This window comes from Antennarius striatus, chromosome 24, assembly GCF_040054535.1.
Source record: "Antennarius striatus isolate MH-2024 chromosome 24, ASM4005453v1, whole genome shotgun sequence".
NCBI classification, from domain to species: domain Eukaryota; kingdom Metazoa; phylum Chordata; class Actinopteri; order Lophiiformes; family Antennariidae; genus Antennarius; species Antennarius striatus.
The window spans coordinates 6918507-6928622 of record NC_090799.1 but is presented as its reverse complement, the minus strand read 5'-3'; the positions used below and the strand labels follow the sequence as shown (position 1 = coordinate 6928622).

Sequence of the window (10116 nt, the reverse complement as noted above, 5' to 3'; positions counted from 1 at the left end):
GGCCCATGGTGGTGGTGGGGTCATGGTTTGGGCAGGCATCTGTTATGTATGAAGAACACAGGTACATTTTATTGATGGCATTTTGAATGCACAGAGATACCGTGATGAGATCCTGAGGCCCATTGTTGTGCCATACATCCATGAACATCACCTCATGTTTCAGCAAGATAATGCACGGCCCCAATTCTTGGAGGCTGAAAATGTCCCAGTTCTTGCATGGCCAGCATACTCACCGGACATGTCACCCATTGATCATGTTTGGGATGTGCTTGATCGGCGTATACGACAGCGTGTACCAGTTCCCACTAATATCCAGCAACTTAGCACAGCCACTGAAGAGGAGTGGACCAACATTCCACAGGCCTCAATTGACAATCTGATAAACTCTACACAAAGACGATGTGTTGCTCTGCATAAGGCAAATGGTGGTCACACCAGATACTGACTGGTTCCGAGTCCCCAGACCCCCGATAAAGCAAAAAAACCTGCTGATTTCAGAGCGGCGTTTTATTGTGGGCAGTATAAGGTAAACCTGTGTACTATATCATGATGTCAGATCATCATCTTGATGTGGAACATCTGTGAGGTGGGATGGATTATCTCAGCAAAGCAGAAGTGCTCACTATCACACTTTTAGACAGATTTGTGAACAATGTTTGAGAGAAATGGTAAAATTGTGTATCTGGAATCAATTATAGATCTTTAAGTCCATCTCATGAAAAATGGGAGCAAAAACAAGTGTTGCGTTTATATTTTTGTTGAGTGTCAATGCATAAAGAAGGCTGTGAGGTCAGCTTCAGAAGACTGCCCCCTCTGCAAGACAAAGGAGGACGCACATAGACCTCCTGTTCTGCTAACACGAAACATTTGAAATATTTTATGCACATTTTACACGCTTTCATTTTATGTTCATTTATTCAAAAAAATCTATAAAAACAAGCCCATCCACCACAGTCAAGTTAATCAAAAAGACACGCTGCCCTCAAAACAAATTGTAAAGGTGAGACCTCCCACAAGTGGAAGGAGTAACAGACCCCTAGATGAAGCTTTAAATACTCATAAATACATGAATGCGGTGAACTACTCATTCTCTCAACTAACAGTAAAATATTGCTTCTACAATTGTATTAAAGATAAAACTTTGCACCCCCAGAGTGAACAACAGGTATATATTGTGTGACATAAACGCCTCCACCCAGACAAAGTGCTTCAGTGTGAGCAGGGGGAGTTCACCAAACTCAACACTGCATCGATTAAAGAGATGTGTTGTAAAATTGTTCGTCTTTAAATTGTGTTGTCAATAAAAATGTTTGATTTTTTTCAACTTCGTTGTTTGGAGGTTAAATGAACAATTTCTATTTATGATATAAAAATGGTCTTACTTTTATGTGTAACTTTTACCATGACATAACCTTACTGAGTTATAATTTTGTCATCATATAAAAATTCCTTCAAATATTTTCCTATCAGAAACCCCCCCCAATAATTTTTTAAACTAAATAACTGCATGTTAATCATTTCAGCAAATTAATCATTGCAGCTGTAAAAAGAGGAACTGTCCGGTTTCCGGGGAAACCGTTGGAACCCTTCGTTCATCAGTCCACGTGGGGTCATCGTCAGTACGTGACAAAGTTGGCGGGGAACATCCCGACCCTGCCGTCGTCCAATTGCCCCTCCCACCAGTCGTACTGGGAGTCGGTCTTGGTGATGATGGTGATGAGGTCGCCGGGGACGAAGGTCAGGTCACCGGGCTGCTGACCCGTGAAGGGATGCGCTGCCGTGACGACCATCTGCCCGCTGGCTCCGCCCACCGACGCTCCTGCACCTGTGGGAAGAGAAATCATTTAAAATCATGAAGTTGTCAGCTTTTTTAACCCTTTGTGCTGTCCACCATCAAAGCTTGTGATATTCCATCCACAGATGTGTGTGTGTGTGTGTGTGTGTGTGTGTGTGTGTGTGTGTGTGTGTGTGTGTGTGTGTGTGTGTGTGTGTGTGTGAGGCAATACCGTCGTACCGGAGTGCTGAGTGCCTCTGGAGGAAAACTGACCTGCAGAAGAAAGAAATGCAAAGTAAAACATTCAATATGAGTGGAGAAGAAAACCAAATGAAATTATTCCACAACCCGTTCGTCGATATAGCTCTCATTGATCTGATCTGCTGCTACTGGTGGCTGGAGGTAGATCGTGTGACCACTAGGGGGCGGTAAAAACCCAAACTGTATTCAGAGACCTAAACTCCACATTGTTGTTCATGTGAGGAAGGATGAAAAGATTCCAGTGGTGTTAATGTGCAGCGCGCACACGCGCGCACACACACACACGCTAAACACACACGCTAAACACACACACAGAGGAATTGGCTGCTACTCAAAGGCCATGAGTTAATAACAGACCTGAACACACAACATCATTCATCTATGAAGTGTGTGTGTGTGCGTCTGTGTGTGCTGTTCGGAGCTACTGCAGGAACATACACAAGAAGGTGAAACCCACCTGAGGTCTCAGACTTGTAGACGGAGATGCTCGGGTAGAGCTGGTTCTTACGTCCTGAACTCTGAGCTGCACCTGCACACACACACACACACACACACACACACACACACACACACACACACACACACACACATCGTCACACACCAGCTGGGTGAGCAGACACACAGCTTTGTGTGTGTGTGACTGGGGGGGTCACCGGTGCTGCTGGGCGGCTGCTTGAAGCTGGCTGCTGCTTTCTGCTGAGGCGGTGCTGGAGGCCTGGCCGGGGCCGACGCCTGGGGGCGGGGAGACAAACACCTGGCAGGTGAGTCCCTTCATTCCTCTACATGGGACCATTCTGTCAGTCTCTACCTTTACGGTGGGGTTCTTTCTGGCCCAGTCCTCCATGTAGGCCTCGGTGTAGGCGTCCAGGATGTGGTACAGGTCGTAACATTCCGCCGGCGGGTCCACGTCTCCATTCAGAATGGCCGACGCACGGATTTCCTGGGAGTAGAACCTGTTAGAAACACAGACCCGGTTGAGTTCGCGCCGACAGGGGGCGATCAGCGTCTGAACAGGATACGTGGACGCACTTGCGGTTGGTTTCTTTGCGTTCGATCAGGTACGATCCTTCAAGGGAAATCCCAGCAAATAAGCCTTTGGACCGGCAGTAGGTGAAGACAGCCGCCGTGCTCCGAAGAGCGATGTCGGCCTCCACGTTTCTGGAAGGAGGTAAAGGATCAGATCACCAAATGTTGCGATGGTGATGCCGAATAAATAACCACACCGCAGGTGTTCGCCGTTTCCACGGTAATGCACAAACGAAAGCTCTCTGGTTGGCAAAAGGAACCGCTCCAGATTTTGGTTGATGTATCAGCCAAGATTGCTTTAAGGTTGGGAGTGGCGGCCTAAACCGACAGAGCACTTTGTTTTAATTCACTTTTCCATTGAAGAACTAGTAGACATATGCCTGCCAGACTGAACTCACAGCGAAACCTGTTAACGTGCCCTGGAACAACAGAAAACAGTTTGTTCTGACTGTGAATGATAGCCTGTAATGTTAATCACATCTGAAGGAGCTGTTAGGTGATGAGAGATGATCGCGCCGCAGGCGTCACACGTCTGTCATCAAACATCATAAAACTGAAGAAAACAGTCGTCATCAACCATAAACTGGGACGAGGTTCTCGAGTGGAAACGAGACATTCACAGAGGAACATGATTCACTGGTCTGGATGGAACCCAGTCTGTTCTCCTCTACTGGAGCCACCCTGAACCTCCTGACTATATCAAGACGTGTGAAGAGGAGAACAATGGAGTTCTAGGAACGGCGATTAACAAAGGATTAAAGATAGAAAGGGTAAGGAAGTCAAATTATGATCTTGGCTCAAGTTTGGTACATATTCTGGGAACGCTCCTCACATCTTGGGAATTTGAAGCTTGGGTTACAAATCGAGGAACGGAACTTTTTTGTGGTTTCGATGGGACAAAAATGTCCCAAAGCGAGTCTGCGTGGGTGGGCGGGGCTACATCCGACCCCAGTTTAGTAACACTACGCCCTTGGAGACCAGAGGGGCTCCGCTGACTGGCGTCCTCCCCCGGCGGAGCCAAAAGAGAACCGGAGGGACAAAAAACTTCACGTGTTTCCTTCTTTCCAGGCCAGAGGGAAACACGTAGGCGAAGGCGAAGGCGGCAGCGGCGCTTCAACATTCGTCACAGCAGGGGGTTCAGATCAGGGGTGAACACGAGATCAACTCCATTCGCCCCGGAGGTGTAGAACGCAAGGATGGGCGGGGTTCACCTGCCCAAGGGTCCCACGGCGACGGTACAGTTCCCGCCCAGCGTCAGATTCCCGCCCTTGGTGAACGCCTCGATGGCTCTGCGCTGATTCAGGATGATCACCAGGTCAGACACCTGAGGAACACACACACACACACACACACACACACGGCGCCTGAAGGTAAAATCAGGGTTTAGCACATGTTTATGTGACTTGATGAGGTGATTCACTCTGAAACAACCCTGTTAACGACATCCGTCGGACACACGCTTGTCAGCCTGTAAATCTTTACGACCTTGTGTTTTAAGTACAGTTTTAATTTGAGCGTGAAAAAACTAGGCTATTTGAAAACAAGCCAGAAGCTTTTACAAAATGTTTTCCGTTGTCTGATGAATAAAAGCTTTTTGTGTGGGCGGAACAGAAACACATTTAACGGCAGCAGAGGGCCCAGACCTCAAGATGCCAAACAATCCGCTGTGAATTACATAAAGCAGACGTGGATCCAGACGCACCGGGAAATTAATCCTGAGCATCGATTCTTTGGAAAACGGCAGCACCTCTGAGCCCCCCCCCACATCCCTCCTGATGATGATTCTGAGCTGCTTCCTGGTGCACAGAGGAGTTTGTATCTTACAGAACAATAACATATCTCTTACCTCAACCCCGATCTCGAAGCCCCCCCCAAGTCCGGCGATGCCGATGGCCGACGGCGCCGACCAGCCTGAACACAGACAGACAGTATAAATCACCGATAACTCATTTTTATATAGAGCATTTTGTCCAAAAAAGATGTAAAGGCTAAGAAGTGAAGGCCGTAAAGGTCATAACCCTTCTCTGATCTGCTGTGACCAGATTCCACGTGAACCTACAGAGCAGATGGGTCATGTGACTCAGTGCTGCTTCCACTCATTAAAACACAGGTGAACTAAAAATAAAAAAACTGTAAAGGTCCTGTCCTCCCCCCACTGGTGAGGAAGTTCCTGCATCTGCCCCTCCAGTTGGATCCACTCCAGCATCTAATTGGTTCTTCCACATCACATGTCCGACCCGGGTTGGGGTGGGGTGGCGTCATCTCGCTCTGTGTGATGCTCCCAGGATTTTGGCAAACAAGCGATCTCTGACATCCAGCGGGATGAATTATGATCCCCACAGCACATCAGATGACTGCACGCCTCCTCCCTTGGCGCCGCAGGGAAATCTCGCAAACCGATGTTTGCGAACCCGCCAAAAGAAGATGTCCTTAACAGAAAACACCCCCCCCGACCTCTGACCCCTGACCCAAGTGTCTCACATCTGTCGGCCCGTCTGGCGATGACGATGCCGCTGCCTCCTCTGGCGGTGATCATGAAGCCCGCCTTGATGACCGAGATGATGGCCAGACCCTCAGCTCTGGCGATCACATGGGCTGCAACACACACACACACACACACACGTTTAAAACATGCGTCGGACAGCTATGTTAATCTTAGCGCGTCGCCATGCCGACCAGCAGGATGACAAGGCTTTAAAAGTATCTGAACATGAATCAAAGTGTTGGGACAGTTTTAAAACGTTTGACTTGACGACAGGAGATAAAGTTATTAAAGTTCATCCTGGGGTCGGGAATAAGCACATGTCACGTAACCATGGCAACACGGTCTGCGTGCGTTCTTACCCTCGCAGCAGAGAGCGAGTCATCAGACTGTTGGGTTAACAGTGGTCACAAACTACACATTCCATTTTCAGATAAAGAATATTTTCCACTCAAAAAATAAAAGTTGAAGCTTTTTGGATCAATTTTGATCAATTATGCTTAAACTACTTGACAGATTAGCGTGAAAACCGGCTGCACGGGAGAATAATGGGATGTTCAAGAAGATCCGGATGAAGACAAAAACCCTGAGGGCATTCATTTGGAGTCGATGCTAAATATAATTTATTCCTGTTTGTTTCAGATTTTTAACATCTAAAGGAAGGGCAGAGCTGCTCAGATTATGGATTTGGATTACATTTGTTTTTGTACTGGATTATAATTTGGTTGCTTACGCTTCAACAAAAACATATTTTGTTCCTCAGCGTCAGACAGTTAAAATCACACAAGAGGATTTCTCTTCCCTACCTGGGATGAGTTTGTCCGGCCCGTTCCTGTTGGTGATTTCGGTGAATTCTCTCAGAATCTTGGCGGCTTTCTTCGCCTCGGACTTCAGATTGCTCGGGATGGGATTACTCACTATTATAAAGATGACAAGATTTATTTAGTAAAACAAAATTAAATTAAATAAAAAATTTAAATTAAAACTTAAATAAAAAAAATTAAATTAAATTAAAATTAAATTAAAAAATTGAAATTAAAACTTAAATTTTAAAAAGTGTAAATTAAAATTAAATCAAATATCCTTTGAATACAAAATACAACAAATGCTTCAAGATCAAACCTCCCACTTCCCTTCTAAAACGGAAGGAAATGAAAACTTTCTCAGCATCCATCCAGTGTATTCTTTAATCTACACACTCTGTTCGGGTCACTTGATTGCATTTGGAGCAGCTGCTCCATGGACTCTGGATTTCCTACCCAGCATGCATTGTGGCTGCAGACAGAGGCAGCGCCGCTGCGGACGTTCGGGTCATGCTGCCCCGTCACGCGTTAGGAATGTGTGGATGTAGCGTGTGGAATGTTTTCACGCCGGTTTCTGCTGCTGTCGTCGTTTCCAACTTGAAACACAGGATCGCTGGTTAAGCGCCGGTCCCACCTCGCTCGGACCGGTTCTGCTGGTCACTAAGGAGGTTCTGGCGATCTGTGAGGAGGGTCAAGCCCAGCTGTGAATTTCTCACCCCCCTGACCGGTTTAAGGCCAGTCCAGTGATGCATTTGGTTTTACTGGTCCTTGGGTCTATTCAGCTCCACTGTGGAGCTCCTCCTCGCGTCTGATCCGGTTCTGCTGCTTTTTGGCTGGATCAGGAGGCACGGCACTGGTCATAAAACGCATAATGGACCGCTCCTTAACCAATCAGAAGCCTGATCCCTTCATAAAGCCAGTCATTTGTGCCAATTCCTCCGGGATTAATAAAGTATATATCTACCTATCTATAACCACTGTGACGTATCCCTTCACAGTCAGAACCTCCTCCGAGCACTGACCCTCTGGACCCTCCAGTGGACCGGTTCTCTTCTACTGCCGGTCCGTTCCCCTGAACCGACTGACAGCTGGACCCACCATGAAGTAAACACAAAACAAATAAAAAAACACTGAAGCTCCACTGCTGTGGGTTCCTCAAGGAGCAGCGCCAGCGCTCCGGGGCTGTGGTTGGAGCCTCCAGCGCCGGCCGGCGGATCGTGGACCGGTCTGGAGTGAATGGGGCGACTGTGATGCGAGACGGCCATGATAAATAAAAACAACAACAAAGCCTCAGGAAAACGGGGGAAAGACACAAAGAGACACTCAGTGACGCAAAAAAACAAACAAAACAAAACTGCTGACTCGGCGAAAACGCTTCACCACCCACCCCCCCCAATGAAAAGTAGAAGAGATGAAAAGGCTGAGTCGCATCACCGACAACACAGAATGTTCACACTCATTAAACACATCATCATCATCATATCATCACCATAAAACATGAGGAGCGCTCCATTTCTACATCAGGACATGTTTTTTACGTCACACCTATTATTACGTCACACTTATTATTCCTGTCGTCGGTGGGACGACAGGAAGTCGTTGTGTTGGAATCCACCGCTTGTTTGTTCAGTTTCAAATGTTTGTTTGTCAGCACAAATAAATAAGAACAAACAAACTTTCTTCAGCCAATCACAACTTGAAGCTCTAGCAGGTGGGTTCTGTGGGGGGGGGGGGAGGGAGAGAGAGAGAGAGAGAGAGAGAGAGAAGCAGAAGTCGTTTACTCCTTTTTCATTCACTTACTTTCCCTTCTTTCCTCTCCTTCTCCTCGTCCGGTTCCTTCTGCTTGTTTACCTCCTTTTTTTACCTGCTTCTATACCTGTTGACAGGTGAGCAGCGCGAGTCTCTCCCGTCCCTTTTCAGTTTCGCTTCCGCCTCACCTGATTCTGCCGCACGCGCTGCCGGGAAACCACACGAAAGTCACGTGGGAAATTGGGATGACGTCAACGACACGAGCCTGTCTGGGAAGGTGAAAGCAGCGGGGGAGGATTTGATTGGTGGTGTTTGTTGACGTCACACAGACACAGGTGAAACGACTGAACTGATGGCTTGTGTCGCAGACTAGTCGGAGGGACGGATCCGCGCCTGATCCCTGGGTACAGTTTGACAGGCTGAAGACACGCGAGGAGCACCGAAGACACGGGTTTTATTTTATTTTATTTAAATTTTATTTTAAAAAAATTGAGTTAGAGGGATTATTTCCCATTAAAAGGATCGTTTCCGATTGCAGAAATAATTTGACGATATGTATTTATGTGTAGTGCAGGGACGGTCACAACAAGTCACCATGGTTAAACTAACTCACCCCTAGGGAACAGACCAGCTGTGGGTGGAGGTGTGCAGCATCACCATTATGGACAAGACTGGACAGCCATGGTGCGTGATGACGTCATGAAGAAGCTGCGTCAGAGACTGATGCTTTATAATGTACTAGTGGGAACCCGTGGAAATTCCAAGATAAAACAATACTATCACACTTCAAACATATGAAAACAAATGTGTTGGTATTATACACACACACACACACACACACACACACACACACACACACACACACACACACACACACACACACACACACACACACATTATATATATATATATATACATACATACATATATATGTATGTGTGTATATATATATATATATATATATATATATATATATATATAATTTCCCTCTCACCCTTGTGGGGTGGTATCTATCTATCTATCTGTGTCATCCTCAAGCTCGGGTCTGGGAGTCTGAGGATTCTGCGCAGTATCTTAGCTGTTCCTAGGACTGCGCTCTTCTGGACTGAGGCTTCAGATGTTGTTCCAGGAATCTGCTGGAGCCACTCTTCCAGTTCGGGGGTCACTACCCCAAGTGCTCCTACTACCACGGGGACCACATTAACCTTGACCTTCCATATCTGTTCCAGCTGTTCTTTCAATCTTTGGTACTTCTCAGTCTTTTCATGTTCCTTCTTCCTGATGTTGGCGTCAGCTGGAATCGCCACATCTATCACCACTGCTCTCTTCTGCTCTTTGTCCATCACCACGATGTCCGGTTTGTTAGCCAGCAGCTGTTTGTCGGTCTGGAAGCTGAAGTCCCACAGGATCTTAGCCTTGTTGTTCTCAACCACCTTCGGTGGTATGTCCCATTGGGATTTGGGAACTTCTAGTTCATACTGGGTACAGATGTTCCTGTACACTATCATAGCTACTTGGTTCTGCCTTTTCATGTATGCTGAGCTGGCGAGCATCTTACACCCTGCTACCACATGCTGGACTGACTCTGGGGCTTCTTTACATAGCCTACACCTTGGGTCAGATCTATTGTGGTAGATATTGGCCTCTATTGCTCTTGTAATTAGGGCCTGTTCTTGTGCTGCCATGATCAGTGCCTCTGTGCTGTCTGTCAGTCCAGCTTTATTCAGCCATTGGTAGGTCTTCTTGATATCAGCCACTTCCTCTATCTGACGGTGGTACATGCCGTGTAGGGGCTTGTCCCTCCATGTTGTCTCCTCCTCCTCCTCCTCTTCCTCCTCAGGTTTCTGCTGTCTAAGGCATTCACTGAGCAGTTCATCTGTTGGGGCCATCTTCCTGATGTACTCTTGGATTTTTGATGTCTCATCCTGGACAGTGGCCCTGATGCTCACTAGTCCTCGGCCTCCCTCTTTCCGCTTAGTGTACAGCCTCAGGATGCTGGACTTGGGGTGAAACCCTCCATG

At 47.0% G+C, this 10116-nt stretch overlaps 1 protein-coding gene across 2 annotated transcripts; it reads right to left on the bottom strand.

Moving 5' to 3' along the window:
- Positions 1 to 511: 511 nt before the first annotated feature.
- Positions 512 to 8289, bottom strand: sh3yl1 (SH3 and SYLF domain containing 1). Of its 2 annotated transcripts, none has more exons than XM_068309410.1 (11): positions 8147 to 8289; positions 6350 to 6460; positions 5543 to 5656; positions 4908 to 4972; positions 4273 to 4385; positions 3065 to 3193; positions 2844 to 2988; positions 2689 to 2767; positions 2493 to 2564; positions 2007 to 2047; positions 512 to 1825 (listed from the first exon to the last, which is right to left on the bottom strand). In XM_068309410.1, coding segments are annotated over exons 1-11 (957 nt in total). In that variant the 5' UTR covers positions 8148 to 8289; the 3' UTR covers positions 512 to 1738. The 2 variants fall into 2 exon arrangements, with proteins under 2 accessions (XP_068165511.1, XP_068165510.1); XM_068309409.1 differs by having other exon boundaries at positions 515 to 1825; positions 2015 to 2047.
- Positions 8290 to 10116: the final 1827 nt, after the last annotated feature.

What these genes read in the sequence shown, in the direction of transcription:
- sh3yl1 (XM_068309409.1), bottom strand. An exon ending in GCCGGACAAACTCATCCCAG is followed by an intron (nt 5,657 to 6,349) that starts GTAGGGAAGAGA and finishes TGTGTGTTGCAG; the next exon opens with CCCATGTGATCGCCAGAGCT. An exon ending in GCTTCGAGATCGGGGTTGAG is followed by an intron (nt 4,386 to 4,907) that starts GTAAGAGATATG and finishes TGTGTTCCTCAG; the next exon opens with GTGTCTGACCTGGTGATCAT.